The 27393-nt window shown below is 37.9% G+C and overlaps 1 protein-coding gene across 1 annotated transcript in view; it reads right to left on the minus strand.

Annotated features, from left to right (window-relative positions):
* Nucleotides 1-4802: 4802 nt before the first annotated feature.
* Nucleotides 4803-27393, minus strand: part of LOC139733597 (delphilin-like) — a 53886-nt gene continuing 31295 nt past the window's right edge. Inside the window, exons 13-28 of the mRNA XM_071644408.1 lie at nt 26435-26623; nt 25329-25376; nt 22008-22226; nt 20146-20540; nt 19249-19462; nt 17506-17711; nt 16626-16710; nt 15027-15062; nt 13040-13108; nt 12459-12586; nt 11894-11962; nt 10577-10732; nt 10183-10269; nt 9452-9634; nt 7197-7442; nt 4803-6364 (exon numbers count right to left, since the gene is read on the minus strand). Of these exons, the coding sequence (XP_071500509.1) occupies nt 6329-6364; nt 7197-7442; nt 9452-9634; nt 10183-10269; nt 10577-10732; nt 11894-11962; nt 12459-12586; nt 13040-13108; nt 15027-15062; nt 16626-16710; nt 17506-17711; nt 19249-19462; nt 20146-20540; nt 22008-22226; nt 25329-25376; nt 26435-26623 (2366 nt within the window). The 3' untranslated portion in view covers nt 4803-6328. The remainder of the gene's footprint in view (nt 6365-7196; nt 7443-9451; nt 9635-10182; nt 10270-10576; nt 10733-11893; nt 11963-12458; nt 12587-13039; nt 13109-15026; nt 15063-16625; nt 16711-17505; nt 17712-19248; nt 19463-20145; nt 20541-22007; nt 22227-25328; nt 25377-26434; nt 26624-27393) is intronic.

A 27393-nucleotide genomic window follows, 5' to 3' on the forward strand; every position in this document is an offset into this window, starting at 1 on the left:
TTTATGAGTGCAGACAGCCAGAATGTTCAGGAGGTGAAAGATCTTTCAAAGCATTATGTTTTTAATACATGTATATAACACCTAAAAATACAACTTGTCATTTGATGTCTTATGAATTTAGAAACAAGTGAGAATGTGCGAGATCTGAGAGCTACAACGTATATACTGTATATGCTAGAGCGCTGTCCATCAATATGCTGGATTGCATGCACACTGCAAAGACAAGCGTTTTACGTACCAGGTATGTAGTGTGCCGGGCTCTCAGCATGCGTGCAAATTGAGCAAATCGCATGGATCTTAGATTTCACATTAAGATGACGTAGTAGTAAAATTGGACATACGTGTATCAAGTAACCAATCAAATGACAAGGATCTATTTGGGTGTTATATAAAGTATGTTGAGATATATACTTATAATAATAATTTTGAGGGCCTGAATTTATACTGTTCTAACGAGAGTTTCAGTGTAAAAGTGTTTGTTATAATGGGAGTGCACTGTATATTTTGTCATAATGATGTGATAAAGTACTGATTAATCATAACAGTATGTTGTTAATTTATAAACTGCTCATATTGGCTTCCTATTGCATGATAACTCTACATCTCGAAAGGTCTGTTGTAGCAAAAGGTTGTCAATATTTGCGATATTGTAAGAAGTGAATGTATTTGAAATATGTGCTTTGAAATATGAAAAAAAGATAAATGTATGCAGCAAATAAAACCACACACAGACATCTGTGAGACAAATATTGCACTTGAGTCTGTTTTGAGTTCTGCACACATCTTTATTTTCACATAATCTGGAGATAATCAATTGACTGTACATCAAAGTAGGAAAAGTCAAGGTGAAGAAAAGGAAGAAGTTTATTTACAGGTAAAAAAATTCAGCATGCTTTACCAGAAACTTTACCTTGTACTTTATTCTGACACGCGATGAATAATTGTGCAATACTATCTAGGATAACCATGTGTAGTCCTCATCTGAAATTTCCCTGTAACGGGAATCATATAGTTTATAATATCCAGAGAAATCATCACAAAAGCATTTGATTTTCATTGATAAATCTTGTGAAGCATAAATAAGACTGACAGAATTTACAATAGCATGAGTGGACACACAAAGAAAATAGTGAGTTAAATCCAATATTACATTGAGAGTCTGTGTAAACAGTAGTTACTTGCATTTTCCAGATCACATCAAGGTTTGTTGGGGCTCCAGTGACATTCACATTGCTTCTGAGTTTGTGTCATTTGAAAATATGGAATTACTACACAAAGAATTCTGTTAATGGATGGATTAAAGAATTAACATACATTAGTACAGTGATCAGATGCCTGCCATACAACTCCAAATTTTCAGCTCAGATTTCTTTTCTTTGGTGATATTCTCATTCACTTCAAAAACCTGCATTTACTACATGTATGTCATGGACTGCTGATAAAACAGGAATTTCCATTATCACAGTTCAATTCTTGACCTTGATGCCCTCCCTTCCAGGCAGCTTGCTACTGTGTACATGTATATGCATTTTTTTTTTTTTTTTTTTTGTCTTCTTCTGTCAAATAAATGGAAATGAACTGGGAAATCTGCAGGAATCTTCTGCATACCAGAAAAACATCTGTGCAGTGAAATGTACCATGGATTCTTGATACAAAGCACACTGACTTAACAAGCTATTGTCTTAACAAGTATGTTTTCCTCCTCCCAAAGTTCAGCTTGTTTGATTTTTTGAAATATTTTTTCTGGTGATTTTCAAACCCTGTCGTATCACAATTTTCTTTTTTTATAAATCAAAAACACATGACAGAAAACAAACTAAATTGGTCTCAAGGCAGTTGCTACTAGGATAACCTATTGTATTGTAAAGGTTATGTAACAATTGCCAGTGAAACAAACAAAGCACTATACGGGGCATTCGAACTAGGATGTCAGCAAATTTGCCTCAGTGTCATTAGAGTAAGTTTGTTGTATCTATGTTTGCCACTAAGCACAATTCACTCTATTCATTTTCACCACATGGTTCTTTCATTCAACCGCCGTTAATTTCTCACCAGCACAACCTGGTTCCTAACTCTCTTGGCACTTAATATTAGCACACTTCTGTATTACCCTGTCAAAACTTTGTGGATTCCTTTGCGATCCTAGCACATACTCTCCGTACAGTTCCTGGCCTATTTATTTAAAAAACCAAATTCAAAACTACAACATTCAAGATATTTGGGGAGCATGGTAAGACATTACACTTGGTTATGACAGCTGTTGTTATCTTACAAAACAAAGTCAAGGACTGGTGTTTGATGCAAGTCCGACAGAGAATTAACCATTAATACTGTGTCAAGAAGAAATTCCAAAGACATCACAGAATAGTCTTGTTAAACATGTACTATTAATTAAACAGACATGTATAATATTACAAATGCTAATGGCATTAGCCCACAGGAGGTAACTATTGTATACAGATATGCTCAAGGTGATGTATACAAATATGCTCAAGGTGTTAAGATGCCATGTAAGGCAGTACACATGTAAAGTGTTTCAGAGGGACACCTGTTTTACTTCTTTTGGATTATTCATAGTAAGTGCAAATCATATAACAATGGTGAAAGTTGCCTTATATGCAAATGTTATCAGTCACTCAAAAAAACTGTCTCAGTATTTATTGCAGCAGATATACTAAACACTTGCCAGATAAAATTATGTGTGTAAAGATACCAAACAATAAGCATTTCCGGAAAAAATAATAATACATTTTAGCACATTCACACCAATTAAGCAGGCCAGCCCTATCTCTACAACATGTAATGAAACAAAGCTTGTGAGTAAAGCAGCAAACTCAATACACTGTACATGCAATGTAGCACTTTGCACAATGTACATAAAATATACAATATCCACAATCACAAATTTATGCACAATTCACACCGCTGATGCACGCATATTATAAACAACATTATCAAACAATATTAATACAGATACAACCTTCAATTCTTTGTGTACTTTCAGACCAAACAAACACATAATTTATTTTCATAATTTTTTAACTGAAATGTAAATACTGCATGCAAAGTTATTGGCCCACTGATTTACATTGCAGAGGCTCACATATTTCAGACCACACTTGTGTTTGTAAACAAATCCACCACACACACACATACACACAAATAATACAAAGATACAATGACAGACCCTTTTAACTCCATTGAAACAAATATATGTACTATGATAAAGAGTACTTCATAGGTCAAAGCTCTACCTTGTGCTCGTCTCAGATTTCATGGTGCCAGAAATGTTCTTTTTATTTTTCCTTCATAGTTGAGAATGATTTGACAGGAAAATTTCCCACAAATTTCAACACTTCAATGATGTGACATGATTTGATAAGTATGTCTGTGGTCAAATTGAGCTCATTTCATGCCCTTTGAGCACTCAGACTGAGTGGTAAAGAGCAATATAAATACTCATTATTAATAGTAGTTATTCTTTGAACATCCTTGCAGAGTTAAACAGGTGGTTGCTAGTAAAAGAAGACAAGGAATAATTCATATATGATATGGGTAACTGTATTTCCCCTTTGCTTTGCTCATTATCAAAAATAATGCTACATCTTTCAGTCTTCACACTTCATAGTAAAGATTATTTGATAAGGTGAACTCATTTTGATTTCACTTGGTAGCAGTACAAGGTCATGGCATCACCATTTAAAACATAGTTATCTCCCAAGCCACAGAGTTTTTTTTTCCCCTTTTCTCATTAATTCGATTAATTGTATATAATTGTATATGTCATACATTGCTTGTCCTGCATTCAGCTTAATACTTCCTTGTTTACCTTGATTCATTTGCTGTGGTGGGAAATTTAACATTGATCCTTCCATCATCATTCTTTCAGTGAGATGGGATACAAGTGACATGAATGATTCAAATTTTGACATCACAATTGTAATATCTTACATTAACACACACACAAAAGGGAGAACAACTTTATGCAATGAACACAATTTTGATGTGTGTGTGTGATCAAGTAATATGATTGACGTACCTTAGCACAACCATCAAGAGCACAAATCAAGGAACAGCACAACAAAGAACTTTTAACTTTCTGAGAAACGAAACCAAAGATCATGGAAATCCAACAAAACGTTCACCACAAGCTAAGCACGATACTTGAGAGAATTTGCCACACTTGTGCAGTGTAATACTCAGTTGAGCACACGTCAAATTGAATGCTGGTGTGTGTGTGTACGAAATGGCAAGCAGTGTTGCTTGCTGGACAGTTCAGCCTTATCGGGCCGTGCACAGAACACAGAGCAAATTCCAAAGCATGAGTTACAGGGAAAAAAAAAATGATAGAAATCATCACACTTCAAAAGCAACAACAATTAGAAATATTTGAAATACTGTATACGCTATAATTTTCGCTTACATAAATTTTCGCAAATTGTCGCTGTCACACATTTTCGCGAGTGGTTAAATTCGTGATTGGGGGACCAGACAAAATATGAAGTGGCAAAGAAAGCGTGAATTTTCAACTTACTAGCAAATAAGAATGATACTAGTTATACACTGCATGAAAAAGACTTGCCAAACTCTGCGAACTAGTAAGTTAGAATTCAACATTTTTGAAGTGGTTAAGTCCATCGCGCTAGATTTCTGACGAGTGGTCCCCTTGCGATAATGGATTGGCTCTCTACAGTATTCGTAAGTAGACGTGGACGTGCGTAAACAAGCTTAGCCAGTATGGTCTATTCGGTAAGCCGTGACATGGTATACTAGTTATACTAGTACTGAAATGTTCGTATCATCAAGGCAAGGGATTCATTTTGGAAGGTAATATTTTCGCGTGTTGTTAATTTCGCGAATAGCTCCCGACTCGCGAAATTCGCGAAAATAAAACCCCCGCGAAATATATAGCGTATACAGTATGCTTCCCTTGACAAGTCTTAGGCCACAATACCAGGACCTCAGGTTTTACACAATCATTCCATTCAGGGTCTCCAAACAATCAATCTTACAACGGGAAAAGTTTGCTGTCAAGTTGTCTCCAGACCCGAGCGAAAGACACTGCAGTACCCAGCACATGCATACAATGGCTTGTGCCACAGAGACTTGAAGTGGACTTCCTGTAATTACAGTGACCCTGGAGGTCCTCTCTCTCTCATTACCAAGTTCAATGAAATTAGTCGATCACAGCTGGAGCTTATACTTGAACTCCGCAATTTCGGGAGTAGACTGTGATCCTTATTCCTTGAGCTATGATTTGATTTGTCCAAGACCTTGTCAGTTGCCATACCATTCTACTTCTATTGTGTAAAGCTGAACAATGTTGTGTCCAACATTTCCTAGTGAGTTCTGTGTGTGAAACTATAACTGCATGACAATGACATATGAACTTTGCCCTCAAATTTTGCCCTTATTTTCTCAGCATTTTTGCTCTCTCACAATACATTGATTTGTAAACACAGCTGCTGACCAATGCTAGCTACCCCAAACTTGCACCAAAGCGATTCTGCGAAATTGCCTCACAGAAATTACATTCAAACACAGAGTTTCAAGAAACTACTGTACATTGAAGACTTCTAGAGTAATTAAGTGAGCAATAAAACCTCTGACCCTTGACCCTTGTTTTTTTTATCATCAAACTAGTGAATCACAGCACATAATCTCAATTATCACGATCTTATTTGCATGATCCATTTTTTTTTTCCTCATACACACATCAAACGAGATAAATATCAGCCTTCTAACTTGTAAAGTTTTGATATCCTAAAACATAAAGAGCAAAAAAGTGATTATAAAAAACACACAATAAATTAAACACCTGCTATCTGCAACATTGTGTGAACCTTTGTTACAGGAGTTTGTCTCTCAAGTTTACATGAACTTGACAATTAAAATGCTGAACATCTTCAGTGCTCTTCAACAGCCATGGAGTTAATGCCCTTTTTTCTCTTAAAGGCACAATAAACTGTACAACGTACCTCATTAAAATCCAGAGAGTGCAATTAAACACATGTACTTCCTCAAACCTCTCCATGTCTTGCATCCAATCAGCATCCCAAGACCACAGTTGTCATTGAAAATACCTGTATGACGTCAACTTGAATTTTTGCTGTGAATAGCTGCAGGTCCCTTGGTAGTGCTGCGCGAGGGTGTGCCGCCTTTACACGCCTGCAGGAGCGTAGTCCTATTATGAAATGCTGCGCGGGGGATGCCACACACACTTTACTCAGGGAATCAGCTACATCTATGAACCGTCACTTGTGCCGGGGCAAGTCTGGGTGTCTGTGTGGTTCTGTCCTCCTACCCTCGCTGTCTCCCGTTCTGACTGTCACGAAGGTCTCTGTTGGTTGTCTGCATGGGCTTTCTGAGAGAGAAAGAGAGGGGGGGGGGGGGGTGAGGAAAGAGAAGGAATGTACTCACTTACCTGACAAGCTCAGTGAGTCAAATAATCTGACATAAAATCCTTACAGAGAGCAAGCACCAAATATTTCGAGAGTGCCCATCATATCTAATATGTAGTGTGCTTCTGTGACACATCTATTCCGGTTTCTGATGGTATGAAAGACTCGAGTAATGACATCTTCATTGTACCAAGGTCACTACGATTCATCTTCACAAAAGTCCTCAATGATCCAACTTCATTCCAGTTATTTCCACAATAAAAACAAAACCTAACATAATACAGAAATGCAGTTCTTCAAGCAAGTATTTTATTGTGATTACTACCATAGTGCTCTGTAAAAAGTGGATAGATTCACTTATTACTCCAGGAGCGTCCAATGATCTACAGAGGGTTTGCTGCAGAACTTTACAGAACAGCAATGAGCTACATTTCAAATGCAAGATGAAGTGTGAGTGCTGTGTTTCCTAGGTCAGTTTCTCTTGGTTTCTCCCTTGACTATTCATCGTCTTGCGATAGAAATAATTATATAATAGTATTAATAATGCTTAAACTTGGGAGAATTCTGAATACGTGGACAATTTCACAGTGCAGAATTTTCTTCAATCTTGGCGCTTAAACTGCACTATCGCAAAATGATAATAAACAAATATTTGTTACAAATATTTTATACATAGCAAAGTGAAACTGGCCCCACAAAAAAAAAGTGTCAAAAAAAAAAATGGCATCTCATCAAACCATACATTTGGATGATAAAGAAATACAGAATTAAGATGATTTGTCCAGTCCAACTTACAGCAAACTTGTTGATGAAGAGTGAGAAGATACTGAAGAAGTTGTCACTCTCGGTGGAGGATGGGTCCTCGCCGAAGAACTGGGCCGTCTTGAGGAACTCCTCGTGACTGTTCTCATACTGCTCCTGGACACTGGCCAGGTGATGGGCGGCACTCTGGAGGAACGTCGCCATGACTTCACTGAAATGGTCCTCCTCATTGACCACCTTCTCCTGCTGGTTGTAGGCGTGGACCTTCTCATCCATCTCCTGGATAGGTGGGGAGAGAAGTGAAGGAGGTGGGGGTGGGGGTTTAGGGTTATTATAACTTTAGATATTTGTATCCCTCTTTCAGCCAGGGATGGATAAAACAGTGTTACATCAAGTATCTAAGCTAAATTCTAGGCAGCAATATCTGTACATATCTGAAACATGTTTAACAGGCTTTTTGAGAACAAATAGGCCTACTATTAGATAATCAAATTAACTAGGATATTATCATGTATACTTTTTGAAAAAACAAGCATGTACTACTTATCTGGCTTATCTTATCTTTTGTTTTCTTTCTTTTTTTAGGGGGGGACATTTGTTTTAAATGCACAACTGGATTTCCAACTATTTTGATTGCATTCACATACTGCTTCAAAATATAAGTTTAAATCTACATGAACAAAAAAAAAAAGAAAATTGCTGCACAGAAGCATCTTAACACTGAACACTGTCAAATCTATGCCTGGGGCCTTTCCAGTTTGCATTTAAAAGACAAGCATCATCTGAAACCACAAAAAACTAGAATTATCACTGAAGGTGATTGATACCCCCGCCCCTAGTGTTGCTTTATAGTATGTGATGTCATGAGGGCAATGACGTTAATATCAAGTTTGTGCATTTGTCGAATTGGAAACAGAATAATTTTAGTTTACTGTACAATTACAGAGTTGACACCGAGTATAAAACTTACAGCAAATGGAAACATGCTTTCCCCCAGCATCACTACATTTAAAGACCATCACACACACCAAATTTGACCTTCATAGCTTGAATAGTTTATTTTGATACAAAAATGAGTGGTTACCATGGCAACACATTTTCCTTAAACTAACACATTGGTGTCTTGCAAAACTACACTTCTAGATCATGATACATATCAAATTTGACTTTAATTGCTTGAATGATGGAAAAGTTATTCGATCTGCAAGGTTTTGGTAAAATTGTGGTTACCATGGCAACGGTTTGTGTGACAAACACAAAAATTATGTGTTCCACATCTATACCTCAGGGCTATAATGCCTACCAAATTTGGTTCCAATTGCTTGAAAACTGTGGAAGAAGTTCACTCCACAGGAATGAAAAAAAAATGCGGTTACCATGGCAATGCATTGTCTGATACAAATACAAAGGACATTTTGCAAAACTACACTTAAAGAGCATCATACACACCAAATTTCACCTTCATAGATTAAATGGTTCAATTTGATACAAAAATGAGTGGTTACCATGGCAACACATTTTTTTTATATAACACATTGGTGTCTTGCATAAATACACCTCCCGATCATCATACATACTAAATTTGACCTTACTTGCTTGAATGATGTGGAAGTTATTCAATCCACAAGGTTTTGGTAAAATTATGGTTACCATGGCAACGCTTTGTCCGACAAACACAAAAATTATGTGTTTCACATCTATGCCTCAAGGCCATAATGCCTACCAAATTTGATTTCAACTGCTTCAAAACTGTGGAAGTTGTTCACTCCACAAGATTTCAAAGAAAACATGCGGTTACCATGGCAATGCTTTGTCAAGTACAAACACAAAGAGTGTCTTGCATAGCTACACCTATAGATCATCGTAGATACCAATTTTGAAATTGATTGCTTAAATACTATGAAAGTTATTCAATCCACAAGGTTTTGGTAAAATTATGGTTACCATGGCAACACATAATCCGACAACCACAAAAAACACGTCTTGCACATCTATACCTCAATATCATCATTTACCCTAAGTTTCATTTAACTTGCTTCAAAACTGTAGGAGGAGTTCGCGACGCAAGATTTTGCAACAGACCGACCGACCGCCCGCCCTCCCGCCCGACCAACATCACGGTGATTCCTATATAACCCCTTCACACTATGTGTGGCCCCCCTTAACTAAGCACACTAAACTACCAAGAAAGCTACAGAAACCTGTCTGGCTAATGCAAATTGGAATGATTGCTGAGAGCAAAGGGTGAAAGCAAACACAAGCCAAGAAAGAGACTGGGATGGACTCACGGTGAGTTCTCTGGCGATGCTGTTCAGCTCCTCACCCAGCTGCCTGAGGGAGATCTTCACGGCCTTGGGAACCGACGGAATCTCGTCCCGGAAGTTGATGACCTCTGGCACGTTGGAGTGGACGGCTTTGGCCACGACGTGCAGAAAAGTGGCCTTGTTGTCGGATGTCTTGGTGGTATCCAGCTGTGGTAAGAATCAATTATAGCTGGTGAATGAGCTTCTTTTCTTTTTTGCATTCAAGTTTTTTCATAGTTTCCCTCACAATGTCATCAATGTACCAACAATTTACATGGTTTTTCAGCCATTCCTACCAACTGCGACAAATCTGATCAACCCTGTCACTCCATGAATTCATATAGTGATGGAAGAAAAAATTAAGAAACTCATATATTTACATTTCACAAGGGGATATCAGTTTAAATACCAAATCAAGCTAACTATCATGTAAAAGCAACACATATTTAAAGTGTACAAAGCTTGTCTTTATTTTTGCGCCATTGTAAACTTTCCTTATCATAGATAAGTCCTCTTGCATAATAAGAACTTTCAGTCTCTTATATTAACATTTTAATCATTATGCCCTTTCAAGAGTAAAAAAAAAAATAGAAAGAAAAAGTTACATCAAATAATTTTAAATAAAGTCTAAGTGATAGCAGCATTAAGATATGTATGTGAACTCATGTGATATTTTAAAAGATAAATGATAATGCCAAATACCCATGGTCACTCACCTCTGTTAGAAAGCTGATTCTAAATCCTGTTGCCCCCGCAACACGCTGGTTGCCCTGATTCATGTAATTGCCCATTGCAAGGACGAGCTGTCACAAGAAGAGAAAGGAATTATTTTCTTGCTCAAGATAACAATTACTGAATAAATTGGTAATAGGCTTGCACTTCTGCTCAACATACATGCATATTTGCTATAATTTTAAATGTACACTTATCCTACATTTTTTCTCTTGTTGGGAAAAAAACATGTGTCAAGTAAGAAAATACTTTGTAGGGTTTCTCATAATTTCCGATACAAATTGAGGGGGGAGATTTGCCACCTCCAAAACTTTTAAGTATATTAAACATGAACTCCTAGGAATGGGGTAGTTGTAGACACATAGTGACAAGACTTACCTCCAGGACTTTAGCTAGTTTCTGGCTGTGCCTCAGTTCAGCTGACGCCCGCTGGATGACGGACAGACAGCCTGACAGCTCCTCAACCTTCTCGTTGAATCCTGCCTTGAACATGAGAGCAGTCAGCCTCAACCTGAAGCCTGGGATCCTTGACATCTGGAAGATGTATAGATTATATCATCTTCATCACCATCCTTTCATTGTTGTCATTTTCATAATCACCTTTTCATTTCATCATCATCTCTTTGATCATCATTATCATCATCTCTTAGTTGTCATCATCATTTCATCATCGTCATCACCACCATCATCACTATCATCATCTCCCCATCATCATTATCACCATCATCATCTCTTCATCAACAACTTCATCCTCATCATCTAATCATCACCTCTTCATCTATCTTTATCTTATCATCATAATCATCACCTTTTCATTAACATCATTAGCATCAACATCATCATCTAAGCATCATCTCATCATCATCATCATCTGAAAGATGTTCAAATTATATCATCTTCCATTGTCATCTTTTTGTTGTCATTATCATAATCATCTCTTTATCTCATATAATCTCTTTATCTCATCATTCATTTCATTATCATTATCACCATCACCATTACCATTTTTCATAAAAATCATCACCTTATCATCAACAGCATAATCATAATCCTCACTTTTTCATGAACATCATTATCACTACCATCATCACCACCAACCCTTCATCAACATCTTCATCTTCTTTTCCTTCTTCATCATAATCATCATGATCATCCTCATCATCAATGTCATCATCCTCATTATTAATGTCATCATCATCATTATTATCAGTCATTGTCATTATCATCATCCTCACCATCACCATTATCACTGTCATTCTCATCATCATCATCATCACTATTATCATCCTCATCATCATCATCACCATCATTATCACTGTCATCATCATCATCATCACCATCATCATCACCATCATCCTCCTGCCAAGCGCCATGTGATAGCGTATTGTTTAAGAACTCCCCTCACTTGCTTTCCCACATAGTCTTCTTGATTCTTCTGGATTCACAACAAATTTTGTATTCTACTGTACACTCCAGGGAACAAGAAAGCCATGGGTTACCTCAACATTTGATATGAAGGGTTAGATGTTGGGAATGATACTCCCCATGTCCTTAAACTGAGTTACACCAGGGCTTTACAAATCTGGTTACATGTAATGCTTTCCGTCAGAAAAAAAAGGGGTCTTAGAAATTCTTTTATGACTTCTGCTACAGAAACAACACCAGTGGAAATTTGCCATGATACCACTCACTCACCTCATACGCAAACTTGTCTGGTTCGCTCAGCTGTGATGCTTGGCCAGCATAGCGAGCCAGATTGGCAACCTGCACAAAACATTTTAAAAGAGAATGGGCAAGTTATCTTGTAAGCATGTGGTTCAACCGATTCTACTATTTAAATCAATGATAAGATTCACAATATCTGCACAGATAAATCTTGATAAGATTCACAATATCTGCATAGATAAATCTTTGCATACCACATTAAAATCACCCCCTCGACAGATAACATGACTCTTGATCATATCTATCAGTTTTTGTGTAAAAGCTTATAAGTTGGATTTATCCAAACCTTCCCACTGAAGATGAGTCCCGAGAATACTCGGGCAGGTGACTATGGGCAAAATCAGTCCATCCTCAATGGGTTAAAGATGTATTTTACATTCAGTTACAAAGCAATTTTTCATGAAAGTAAAAAGGAGGTATTTTCAGGGCTGGCACAGTTCCCACTACCCCCACAATAACAAGAAAGACCACACATGAGCTGTACATTTAACTAAAGAGGGCACCATCGCGGAAGCCAAAGCCCATATAAACCCACCTCTGAGTCGTCCGGTGCGAACTGGGCCAGCTGTTGGATGTGGGCCACTGAGAGACGCCGACATTCCATGGTCAGGATGTCTCTCTTCAGCTCCTCCACGGGGGCTCGAAGATGACCCAAGAGGATGGCTACCACGGCAACAGATGAAGAGAGGGAGAGAGGTGAATTATCTGATTGATTTACACACATACACAAACGATGCACTGGTACATTGACAAACATACACACACACACACACTTAAGTTACAACATACATGATGCACCTACACACGCATAGAATGTAAACAAACATAACAAGAGCACACACATTTAAATGCACACACATAACGCAGACACAAACATACACACAATGACAAACAGACAAATATACAACTAAATGCAAACACACATACAAACAATACATGACATACATACACATTGACAGACTAGCAAACATGCAGATAAATCTTTCAAAGAGGATATCTTCGCCCTTCTTCACCCGATCTCCAAATCAGACATGCACAACACACAGCCATACTTCTCACCCATTGTACCTCCTACACACAAATTGTACTTCTTGCAAACATTCTCAAATGTCTTACCTGTGTTATGAGCCTTCTTGTGGTTGATGACAAAAATGTGGTTTTTCTTGTCCTTGGGACTATTCAGTGCTGTAAGAAAATAATAACACACAATGTTGACAGAAATCTTTTGTTAGTGGACAGAGTGGTAACTGCTCAGCTCTGACATCAAAAACTCTTTTAAAAAGTTCTACCAGCAAAAAAAAAACAACAACAAACAAAACAAAACAAAACATAGCAGCACATATGCTAAGGATTACAAAATTTAGGGAAACACAAAAAATCATTGTGATACTCAGAGGGAGGCCAAAAAAGACCCTAACAAATACAACGTATACAAACACTTAGAACAAACATGAAACAGACACAGAAAACAAACAAACCTACAAGTAGTATTTTAAATGAGTGGAGTACAAAGCGCAGAGGAACATTCATTGAATTTTCTGATGTTAGAAATAGTTTTCACAATTATAAGATATTTCATGTTTTGTAAATCTTTGGAGGAAGACAAAGGAAATATTTGTGTAAGCTTTTTAATTATCGGTGATATTTGGGGCGACCGTTTCTGAATCACATTTTTAGTGAAGCCATATTTAAGATGGATTTGAACTGAAATTTTTGATTAACTCAGCATCTAAAAAACAAGTGTTTACATCTAAAAACCATGGATTAGAGGCAGTTGATAAAACCTCACTATTCCATTGTCTACTGCATTCTAAAACAATTAAAGCACAGGACACGACCAAAGAAACCAGTGAGTACACTTTCTACAATGAGTTAAAGCAGTTGTTACAGAAGCCACATAATTGTTGCCTATTCCTGCAAAAGCAATGAATGGACCAGCACTAGGTACAACTTTTGGCAATAAACAACACAAACAAATATAATGCAACACTTGATTGCACACAGGACAAGACCAGACAAGATTAGACAAGACAAAAATAAAAACAATGTGTGATCCAGACTTATTATGGCCCCCTAAACGTTCCAGCTTTATGAATGTGTGACTCTGCTGTGTTACAAGATAACAAGGGACATTCAACAGATTAACAGTGAAGATTTTCTGATCACCAGAATATATACATTATATCCAGACACCTAGCTTGGGAACATAAGGCATACCACCAAGTGCTCAACCAAAACCAATATTTCCTTTTACTACCCAAACTAACGGATGTAATAATAGCAAGTTAAAATGGAAATAGCAACACAAAATGGAGTCATCATGATGTCCATGGAAATTTCCTAGCATTTTAAGACATTGTTAAAGCTTCTAGCGCAACAAGAATACACGTCAGTGTTTCTTTTTTTGCTTAGTCCTTACAAATTTCATAACAGATTTGATGAATTGCATATTAGTTTAGATGCATTTTATTATTCAATTGAATTGCGGTCTTAGGTGTTCACTATGTATCTCTGTTGGTCAGATGGAACCATTTGCTTACACTTATTGTGTGCACCTAAACAGAGCCAACTTTATGTGTGCTTGTGACTTCCCTACAACTCATCACTGTACTGTGACTACTGCACCTTGGGAAGGCATATCAATGCCAGTAGTGTATTCAAAGGATATCATTTACAGTGTAGTTGCTACAAACAGTTGAGATGAAATGAATGATTAGTGCAATGTTCTATCTCCAGCAAGCTTTACGGAAATCTTTCATCATTTTAAATTCTTGCACTGAAATCTGATCAATCTGCATTATGAAGCCTAGCCTCAAGCAAGCTTTTGTTTGTGGTTGTGTGTTTTGCACGTACATTGTATCTCCTCTTAGAAGCACATATTGACATTGAATGCAATTAATATTATGCAACTTCAGACTTCACAAAGCAGTACAAACAAACAAAAATAAAAACACTGGAAGAACAAAATGAGTTAAAATCATATGAACAAAAAAAAAGCTAGTCTACTATTTTTTTTTCTTTTTGCTCTACTGAAACTAAAAGAATGACGCATCAGAAGATGAATTTAACAAAGAGTACATGTACAACAAATCGGTTATCTGACCTAGCTTGCCTACTCCACTCCTGCCAGGGCCAAACTCTGTGAAAAGCACAACATATATATTTTGTCTGAAGACACAGGAATGCAGGTGTATAAGGAAAACTTCAACAGGATTTGACTTCAAGAATCCAGACAGAACTCGAACTGTACATCACTGATTGTGATTTATACCCCCACCTAAACCTGAGGGAGTTACCTCAATCCACAACATTTTGTATGTTTACCATCCAAAAAAAAATTTACCAAGCCAGGCAATGCATTGTCTAATGTTGACAATAGAATTTTTTTGCTTCTTTAAAAATTATACAGATCACAAGTGCCAAATCTCAAGTCAAATGCTCAAAAACTGAGAGATTTAACCCAATATGCAATATTTCTGTATGTTTTCATAGAAAATGCTGTTACAATGGCAACACGTTATTCGACATGGACTAAAGATGAAGTTTGCACATCTTCATAGGCAGTAGTTTGATCCGCAAGATTTTGCAATGGTAAAACCGACCGACTGACCGACCGACCGACCGCCCGACCTCAGAGTGATTCCTATATACCCCCATACACACACTGTGTGGGCTGGGGTATAAATATGTTTTTCTCTGTCCTTACAACTATTGATTATCACTACCACATTGGTACATTCTTTTAAACCGTTGAGGACGGCCTGAATTTTGCTACAACACACATTTCCAATTGGCACTTGCCCGAGGATACTCGGGACTCGTCCGTAACAGGTTAATACAATCTGAAGAGCAAGACTGTAATTAGTCTGTAATGCTTTGCAGTATATTCTTGGTGTATGCTACACAAGCCCATGTGACATTTTTGGGTACACTGGTCTCCATACCTTATTTTTTACACAAGAACAACCAACTCTTTGTCACCAACAATGTAACCAGTTGTGTAACCACCAATTAACCTACTTTCCATAGATTATTTCAGCTTGTTTCCACTTTTTACTTGTTGATAGGCTTGCTTGTTCGTCTGTTTCCTCTTTTAATTGCTTTCTCAGAATGGAAATTATAATGAATAAAATATTTTTTCACATATTCAAGTATTTTGTATAATTCTAACAATTTGGACTGACATGCCTGTCATCAACAGAAATCAGCAAAAATACAGACTGGAATTAAAAGCAATAATTATGTTTTTCTATGGCTTCCCTATATTCATGGCTTCAATACAGCCTCTACTAATAACATTAAAGGGACTATACAGTACTGGTTGAGGTGGGGATTCATTTGATGAAAATTGGTTTTCAAATGGCTTTGTTCTTTTGTTCACCTTGTTTTTGGATATCTCAGCCATTTCAAAACCGATTTTCATCAAATAAACTTTTGATACCCCTTAGAATTGCATGCTCTTTGACATGCCATGGAGTGGTTTCTGAATATCTTGCAAAACGTTAAAAGCTAAATTCTCACCTCAACCAGAACCGTACACACCCTTTAACCTGTTGAGGACGGTTTGATTTTGCTACAACATGCATTTCCCATAGACATCTGCCCAAGTACACTTGGGACTCGTCCTCAACGGGTTTATACAAATATCCCTGAAGCTCCTAGGCTTCATTTTCATCTAAGAATGAAATGGGAGCACACTCACCTTTCCCTTTGCTCACTGTGCTGAATTTCTCCTCCAACTCGAGATGCTTGATGACATCATGGAAGTAGCCGTCTTCATCTCCAAGCTGAAGCAACAAGGTAAAGTATGAGAGAGGAATTCAGTGAGAGCGATGAATGCACAGAATCATCAGTTCATATGTCATGTCAAAGACATGGCAGGAACAGACACTAACCAATCCAAGTCCCAGAGTGATTTCACTGCATGCACCTCCGCCAAGGAAGGAGGTTGTGTTTTCATCGGCTTTGGTTTGTTCATTGGTTTGTTTGTCTATGTGCAAAATAACTAAAAAAGTTGAGCACAGCTTTGGACAAAACTTACATGAAAGGTTGAAAATGACACAAGGAACAGATGATTACATTTTAGTTGTGATCTGGGAATTTCTAAGGACTTTATGAAAGATTTTCGATATTTTGGTAGGTATGGGTCAATGAACTTTGGAGTTCAAACTGCGCATGTTTTTGAAGTTTGCATACGCGCTCTAAAGCACGTGCTCTAGTTTCTGCTAGGGTGAGGTGCCACACAGCTGGAAGTTGATGATGTAACAAAAGGCTTCTATATTTGGAAATCGGGCGATTCTCAACATGCATACGTATGGGTGGAAATCACTGATCTCTTTGGATGAATAAGATCAGTGGTGGAAATGACCTGCTTTGCCCCGTAACACATTGCATTTAGAATAATTTCTATATGATCATATCCAGTACACGCATACTTTACAGATAAAATAAAAGTATTTTGCACAGTAAAATATAATTTTCTAAAATTTACCAATGGATGCTTTAAGCTGAAAGATGAGGGAAATGGCACTATGAAAGAACATTTTATTCAAAAGGAAAAAAAGTGGGGCCGTCTTTCTCACCCCACTCCAGACGGTATTCTCTGTGTCCTGTAGTTTCTCCCAGTTGAGCCTCTTGACCGACATCTTCCCCTCTCTGGTCCAGTTATTGTTGACCTCTCCCGGGACCGGTGGAGGGGGAGGGGGTGGCGGCGGTGGTGGAGGGGGCGGTGGGGATGTGGGCGGGGGCGGAGGACTCCGTGGAGAGGATGTTGAGGAGGAGGCAATGTCTATAACAAGAATAGACAAAAAATGTTAGTATGAAATTGAAAGCTCTATACTTTGTAAGGATAGAAATCACCGGGTGAGAATAAGAAACTAAACCCATAGTGTTCAAGACAACTTAACGCCCTTCTCATTCTCAACCCACGAAACAATCAATGTACAGGTAATACATGTTTGTATGTGATGGTGTTTGAGAAGTGTAGGCCCATGAATCGTCCAATGAACTAATGGCTGGATAGTGGAATATTTCTTACAGCCATTTGTCTGCCTCAATAAGACACACTGGACACATTTCTTCCAGACATTTCAAATGTCAGACACAGAGGGTAACCTCAATTGCTGTATTAATAACTTGGTGAGTGTTTTTCCCACCTACACTCCATGTATCTACAGTAAAGAACGCAAAGTCAGTAGAGCGTTGAATGAGTGATCCAATGGCTTGCTTTGGATACTCTTGCTTGCTATTGCTCACAAGAAGTAAATTTCTTCACACAACACTTCACTGTCTTTTCTTTCTCCTTATTAGACATGGCTGTACCACAATCACACATCAAACTCACTCTACACCTCACTAGAGTTGCATGCTACATTTACTTCAAATCATTTTGATTTCTTTTTAATAAAAGAAGGGAATGATACAGTCATTCGCACTGAGTATGTGTTAAATGTAGCTATAGTATACTGTGTTGTAAAAGCTGCTCGTAATATTCATTGCAATATTAGTAAAATGTTGGTATTGGCTTCAAGGGAGAGAGCTCATGCTTGTTAGTAGGGCAGATGCCAGACAAAAAGAGGTTACAAAAGAGAACATTATATCAACCAGATATCAATCAGTCAATCAATCAATCAATTCATTTATGACACAGATATCACAAGCTTCAAAGACTCGGCAACTTAGAGCACCAAATCATCAGCATACTGAATTTTCAGCATGTGTGCTTGCTTAATATACAACAATTCCTCTAGCAGAACACATTACATCATCAAATCCTCACTAACTGTCTACACAGAGCAGCAGTAATGCAATGTGAGTTTGATTTAGCAGTATTTTTTTATTTTTTTATTTTTTTTTGGCTGAATTCACATTTGCTAGGGTCAGTACTGGCACTGTTCCTGTTATTTTGGGTGCCAAGAGTGCACACAAAAGTGTGATACTGCTAAGACCGAAAGAAGTTGAGATATATTTTAGCATGGAATGCAAATGAGATGGCAGGCACCAATACTACAGACAAAATTCAAGTATTCTGGCTCTACTTTTAGGATCATCTCTTCAAATTCATGTGGTAAATATTTCTGAGAAGGTACACTGTGTATAATGGTCATTACCAATATTTTGAATGATACTACAGGACACCAGATGTATTATCTTCTTTCTTTCTTTTTTGTCATGATATTAATTTTGTTTACAAAGAAATAGAGTAACATGTTTACCACCTTTCTTAAAGATGTGCCTGACAGAAAGTATATTGTGCATCACAGAGCACAAACATGAAATAAAAGTGAAAGGATGAAGGTGCATAAGATGCCTGCTGAAATTCTTACCCGCCTCATCACCATTGATCATGGTAGACTCCAGCGAGCCATTGTGCTCCTCCGTGGGCAGGGGAATGACGGGGGGTGGGAGGGGGCGGGCCTGGGTCTGGGGCGGGGACTGGTGGCTGTTGCGGATCAGATCCTCCACCCGCTCCTGGATGCTCTTGTCCGAGAGGGGCGGGCTGGCGGAGTGGTTGAGGCCGGCGCTGGAGCCAGGGGAGGCCTGAGAAAGGGACGGGGAGATAGGGCAGAAGATGATATTATCCTGAATCTGTGCTTCAACATATAATCATGACCAGTGAAGGCAGATGTGTTTAATTTCTGGATGCTCAGTAGAGTTATGAAATTTACGTTATTATGTTTTAGTGACAAATTGAGCAAAGAAAATGGGATTCCATCAGGAATATTCTACTGAAAAATGAAAATAAAATTTGAATTGAATGGAGTAAATGTGATTTCCTACTCTTTTCTATGTGTCTGTGACCAAATGACAGCATAATGCTACATTGCACTGTCATTCTCCATATGGTTTTGTCCTGTGAAATTCTGTAAATTCTTTTAAACATGAGGTCTTCTTGAATGATCCCTTTAACTTCTGTTGGTCAGTACTCAAGTAGTTCTTGCTATGACTTTCTCCTTATAACTGAATATGACTTGTGAATTATGTGGTTTTTAAAGGATTTTTTTTTTCTATGTACTTTGCCTGAACTATGCATGTTATTATTTGCCTGTTGCTATTTTCACCTTGATGGCAATGATCGTTTTGGTTGGAAGAAAGACTAACGAAGTATATACAACGTAGTATGTGTTCCTGCATCATTCTGTATCTGTATCTATATCTATGTTACGGTGACTGAACTGCTAGTAAATTAGTTATCATAATCTTGAATTACTCTAGAGTCTTACATGTGACTCCAGATTGTAGGAGTTGTGGGCTTGGGATGACTGTCTCCTGGAACTCGATTCTCGCCTCCTCTCCCTCTGCCGGGCCGGAGGACTGCCTCCGCTGCTGTCGGACACGCTCCGCCGGAACTGTTGCTCCTTGGGCGTGGAGAAGTAGAAGTTGGGCGAGGCGCTGGACGCCACCATGTGGGCCTCGCCGTGGGTCTCGCCGTAGGCCTCGCCGCAGCGACCGCCGGTGGCGCCGCTGTGTCGTGAATTGTTGTTGTTGTTTGCGCTGTCGCCTGGGGCGCTTCTTTCTCGCTGGGACCTGGGGGGTCTTGGCACCGATCTTGATCGGGGTTGGCGGTTGCTAGGGGGCATCGTAGCACTCTCCTCATCTGACACTAAGTCAGCGACAACTAAACGAGACAATAACACAATCACGTCATGCATCCTCTTCTAAATGAGAGTTCCATAAAAATGATTTCCGTATCGTCACTGGCGTGACAAGACCTTGCGTATCTCAAATTTTGGTGAAAATCACTTTTTGGGGATAGATTGTCAGACAATTAAGTTCTGTCATGTCCAAATCCTACTCTGTCGATAACCCCAAAAATGAAGCCAATAAGGCATGTCAGAGCAAAGGCAATCCCAATTTAAGATACAAGGATTTGTCACTCCAACAGCAGTATTCATCTCTTTCTTCCCTGCCCTCCTAACTGCATGTTGACTGCTGAAAATCAAGTCCACTCTCACTTCCAGCTTAACCTTTCATAAATGGTTCGAGTAACAGAGAGAGTGCACTTTCAACATTCATATCAAATATACTGATCTGGTAGCCATGGAAACACAAAGACAAATCTTGTGAATTACAAAGCAGTTCTGTGAGGGAAGCATAAACATCTACATGGCATGTGGGTAGCGGAATGTCACAGTGGTATGCATGCATGAAAAATTCTGGCCATGTGTCATTTTTACCAATTTTACAAAGGCAAATGCATTTGTGATCACAGAAACACAACATGTATGTGCTGCAACTGTTGTGGATCTGACATGACATATAAATGTGTGCACACAGTAACATCTCAACATTGTCATGCATTAGGCAGTTAACAATGTAACAGCATTCATGCATTGGTCCAGAGTGTGACACACACGACCTGCAACTCACCTTTGTTACAATGTGCAGTAACTCTGCGAGCTTTTTGTTGTTATGTGAAACAGCCACAAACAAGCATTATTCATTTCAATTTATCGAAAAAAAGAGTCTATCCGGAGTAAGTCATCCTATAATCCATCACACATCAAATTACATAAATCAGTGAATGATCATGTATTTAAGATTCAGATCTAACATTCAATATCTGTTCAAATCTTAATAAATCAACCTCAGCTCTAGTCTTGAGAGCAACATAACAGCTTGATATTTCTCTGGTATGCTCAATTCAAGCATCACTCGCAGTGCTCATAACTTGCTAGGCTGATTGTAGACAGTATTCACATGTAGCTCTGACAAATGTTGTCTACGCGAATGAAATGAACATAAAATTTACATAATGACTGTATGTTCATACAAAATAATTTGAATGATTTCACTTTATTTGTGGACCCCATATAGTCACAATTCAGAATTACTGTGAAGGAATTCCTTAAATTCTACAACCAACTGAAGTTGTGTTACTATTTTGCGTTTTTTAAACATGGGGGTGTCATCGAAACCTGATTATTTTCACAAGGGGAACCATCATTTTCTATCTAAACTGATGGAAAAGTTAATCTCAACTAACTGTAATTATGAACTGATAATTTGTGAATCTCCCCAGAGAGCCATTCCATCATTAGAGGAGCTTGTCCAAAAGATCGTTACTACAGTAGCTGTTACATACCTGCCATGGGGTTCCTCACGTAAGAACCCATTTCCCCGTGCTCAAAACCCCCCGTATTCGCTAAAAAAGAATCCGACAGGCGTGATCGTCTGCGGCCAGCAGGGAGGGAGTGAAAGCTGCCGTATCGGCCCGCGCGGCCCTGGGGCACGTAGCGCGGGGCCGAGGCCCGACTGTAGAACAGGCGCTCGTCGGGCAGAAAATCTTCAGCCTCTTCGAAATCTGCCATGCAGGTGGGGGGAGGGAGTAGAAGGGAAGGGAGGGGAGAGTTACAGGTGTATGAGGGAGAGGAGATTTTAGCCAAGTGGCATTTTAAGCTGCAGGGTTTTTTGTTGTTGTTGTTGTTCATGCACTGAGTGATTCAGATGCAGGGAGGGAATTTCACAGCACACTGTTTGCTCATAAAAAAAAAAAATGAATGACATGGAACAAATGCGTAAATCATCCAATGTCCACACTGAGTGTCCAAAATCTCATGCTGAGCTACAGCTTTCTTTCTCCTGTGGGGCTGATATCCTAAATACTGGCAACCATTCTAATGTGGTATAGAAACATCTGCGGCAGTAAAGTTGCCCATAATTCACTCAAAGTGACTGGTTATGCAGTTAATAAAGAGCCCTTGTTTGATACAATATCATAGACCATTACACCAAAACTTAAAAGAAATAGATAAGACCCATATATCTCTGAAGCTACTTATATCTAAATAAATATAACAAAAATATTATGACAGAATTTTAGATTCTTGTTGTTGCTAGTCATTATGAGGAAATATTACTTTTGTGATATAATTACTAAAATTGTATGTCTTGAACAATTTATTTTTTCTTCCATTCTAGACATTACTATCAAGGTATATTCTTTGAAACAATTGGAGAGTAGATGGGACATTAAATTTTGGGTTTTGTGTTTGTTTTGTTTTGTATTTTGTTTGAAAATTTCATTTCCTTTCATAACTGCTTTCTACATTAATAATTACATAGTTTGTATTTACAGCTGGAGTTACAAATTAGTGATTATTGGGGGCTCACAAACTTTTTACTATACCCTGTTTAAAACTGTTGTAGATGAGAGTTAAAGAATCATTTCTTCATGAATGAAGTGAATTAACAAATCCTGGTTCTAAAGTGCTTATCTGTGTAACCTTTGCATACAAGATGATGATATAGTGGTAATGCACACAGGTTCAGCAATACATTTACATTTTGAGTACAGAAGAGATACATTTTGTGTTTTTGAAAACACAAAACATGTGAATGCATACGCTAGGATGTTGTGCAATGCAGTGACTCATACTTACATACAGCTGTAAACCTGTTTAATTAAGACAGTACTCAAGCTTTGTCACTATATGTAGCAACCCAAAACCTACCCAGGTACATGTACGTCTGATAAAGTAATGACACAGATATAAAATTTAAGAAATGTATATATGCAAATGATAGAAATATATGCATTGTAAGCAAGCATCACCATCATGAAGGAATAACACATAAGGAATTATGAGATTGATTGGTTTCACAGGACAATTCCGTAACTTGGATAAGTGGCATGGTTCAGGTTGCTGGCTAAAACTTCTCGTGGAATATTTCTTAGTTATCCTTGCAAACATGAGCAGTCACTTGATTTCAACTCATGCATACAGGTATCATGCATATATGATGTTTTTCTTACCATCATGTGGTACTAAAGCTCTTCACACAGAAAATTGCTGAACGCCCCTTGAATTGTTGTTGTTTGCCTATCCCCCAACCCCATTCTTTTTTCTTTCTTTCTTTTTTCATTGTTTTATGGGTGGGGAGGGGGTGGGGGAGAAGAAGGTTAAGTTTGACACACATGTTTATATAATTTTTCTGTGACCAATATTCACATCATTTTTGTATATTTTCCAAATACACTTGCATCCATATTATTTCTATTTCAAATGAACCGTTCAATACTTATCATGAGAATTAATTTGATATATTCTATTCCACGATAAACATTCTAGAATGTCCTGCAAAATGACAGAATGGTGCACATGAAATGGACCAGAAATAACAAAATTTTACCACGACCCAGGACATAAAGATGAAATAAGTGAAGGAAATATATTGAAGAAACATAACTCAAAGTATATATATCAGAACATGCAAAAAAGATAGAGACGCAGATGATTATAGATACATAATTCTTAGTAAAACGATATACAGGATAAACAAATGAGACTAAATAATAGCAAATATTGCAAGAAGAGATAGAAAGGAGACCTGAGTTGACATTTAAAATGGAGTTGAGAGGTACTACACACATTGACAACTACTCCCTCAAGGAAAATCCAGCATATCCAGCATCCCCAGCAGAAGCCAGTTGTGAACATTTCTACAAACACTGCTGCAAAGATGTGTGGGTGGCTATGACAAATACATCTACAAACTTCAAAGACACTATTACAACTGTCTTTAAACGTCTAACTTATTGTAGACCACTCTGCTACCTATATTTGCAATCACATTGCAAAATATAAGAATGAATTGAATGAGACATACACTTCTCATTGCCATAGAATTCAATAAGATTTCAAGCATTTTCAATTAACCCATAGTAAGAAGAGTGTTCAAATAGATGAAATTCTTCCATTGAGTTGTTTTTATTGCAGCCCATTGACAAATCGCTCTACATCAACACAAATAAGCACTGAATTGTTAAGTATTTTAGTAGTACATTGTATGTACGCCCATGATTTATTTTGTCATGGCTATTACAAAAACACTCATTAATTCAGTGCTTACATGTATTTACGTCAATGGAGGGCAATTTGTCAATCAGCTGCATAATAAAGAGTGTACTGCTTTGGGACCTCCTCAAAATATGATCACACACGTTATGTATTACTGCAAGAGACAAGCTACAGGTGTATCTATGGTCTACAGTTAAAGGGCAACTCATTTCTGTTCAAGATATTCAACAATTCCAGGCAAATATAGGCCTTAAAGACTTTAGAAAAATAAACACAAAGCCAAAATAGAGAAGCAGAGGAGATGAAAGGTTGAAAGTTATAGTTGCAGATTAAATGAATACTTAGTCTGAAAATAGAAATGGGTACTGTGATGAATTGAAAATGAGCTGTAGACCATAGCCTGAGAGGCAGGTAAATGATAGAGAAATATGGTGTATCAAAAAAATGATTAAAAACAAAATATTTTGGAAAGTTTTGGCAAAATATAGTGAGAAAGCTGCAAGGAAATACCACAGGAACCAATAGAAGTCGAATGGTGCATATATGGTATATGAGATGACAAGCTACAGATCTTGACTGCAGATATTTCTAAGCTTCATCTTTACCTCTTTCATTGACGGGTAAGTATATCTTGTGAAGATTTCGTTCGGAAACTACAGGAAACGAGTGAAACATAATAGACTCTAATCACATATTGATAATCAAAAATAATGTATCAGCACTTGTCTTGATGCCTAACAGTAATTACACCAGCTTCCAATGCTGAAACTACAAAGTGCTGTTGTGGGTAGAACAACTAACCATGAGCTATAAAAATCCGGTTTAAAAGTGTCATTAAAGCAAACTTGTAAAAGTTATTAGCCCATTTCTGATGAGCATTACAGACTGAAGTTTTCTGGTTGTTTACTAGTCAGTTTTTGCTTGGAAAGATGGTATAGTAGTACCATGGTATATATTTTGCAGCGCATGTGTGGTTCAAGATCCAATGGTCCTCAACAGGACTAGCACACAATGTACACCTACACATTAAACCATCATAAACTGTGGGTTACAAACAAAACTTTACAGATTTTAAACTGATTGACCATATTAAAGGTAAAAATTCATGTCTTGTATCATTCAAGGTCAATAGGAGAGAAACATTAATGTCGTAAGAAATGAAGCATTTTAAATGCCCACCGTCACTGGCTGACATTTTGAGTATTCAACTAGAAAGTATCCCCATAGGAGGAAATCATGACAACTTACGCTTTTTTATTTTATCTTTTTTTTTTTTTTGACTCTTGTCATACTCCTCTCATACACTGTGCCATATGAGAACATATTAAAGGTTGGAAACTGAGAGGGCTTGTAATAGCTTTGCTAATGTTACATTTCTTTGCTGCTCACATGTATGCAAAATACCTTGTTCTATGAAATTGTGCATCACGATTATTTTGGTATGTGGCAGGCATTTTTTAATCACACACAATAAGACATATTATCACAGTTTTTTAATAAAACGAGTTCAATGATTTTTTAATTAAGTATTAGCACACATTCTTTCTTTCCGACCATGTTTACCTCATGGAAGTGTAGATAGCAGAGTTAAACTGCACATTGTCATAATTTAGCATATACATGTACTTCATATTCATTACACACTGAGAGCCGGGAAAAATGTAGTTATTATTTAGTACTTTTACATCTGTGAATATGTAATTTTCTTTACCATATCTTCTGCCCCTTCTTCTTGGAATGGGGAATATGTCAGAATCGTCGTCAGTGTCGTAGCTGTCGTGGGTGAGGTCCGGCTGGCTGCGGTGCCGCATTCTCCGCGGATAGGTGCCCGCTGCCTCGCTGTACACCGACCCGTCCACGGAACCACGCGTGGAGAATCGCGGTGCTTCGAATTCATCAGCTGCCGATTTCAATTGGGATGCATGTTAAGACGAGGGAGCAAAGCAGAAACGGGGATGTTGTGGGTTAATAAGGGATCAAGCTGGCAGCCAAGGGGGCGGCATGGGGGGTAGGGGTTGTTAAAAGATTTTCCTATCTGAACTTCTCAAATTTCATGCAACATTTTGAATAAACAAATGCAAGATATTGAAAAATGAAAAGCACAGCCACAACTATAAAGACTATAAGACTTGATTTCTTGCCACTCTCTACACTTCAACATCTAAAAATGATAAAATCATAAATGCACTAGATTAAGTCTCACGATGATGAAAGTTAACACTGCAACTTACTTGCCAGCACTAAGCCATGATGCATACTGTATGTTTTCTAGCACATGAAAATTCTGATGAATATACACATGAAATAACAATGGCAAATGGATGTGATGTATGCAGTGATTGTACACACTTGCACTATGATATGTAGAACACACCTGAATATATTGTGAAGTCCCTATATTGATCCAACAGTGCATATAAAGCAACAAAATTTGCAGCCAGGTGCTGTATGCAAAATAAACATGATGCAACACACTACAGAATAGCAGGATGGAGTATATCAACATATTATATGCAATGGAAATTTGAAGCAATCCGGTATTTAATTGCTAGGTCAAGCCCAAGAGTGTCTGCTGGTCAGTCAGACACAGAATGAGACTGGACTGGCCCAATCCCCGACAGACTTTTCCAAACACAGATACTGGCAAGATTTCGAAAGAAAAGGCATGAA

This window comes from Diadema antillarum, unplaced genomic scaffold (genome assembly GCF_040938485.1).
Source record: "Diadema antillarum isolate AM-2024a unplaced genomic scaffold, OU_Dant_1.0 seq00000484_RagTag, whole genome shotgun sequence".
Lineage (NCBI taxonomy): Eukaryota > Metazoa > Echinodermata > Echinoidea > Diadematoida > Diadematidae > Diadema > Diadema antillarum.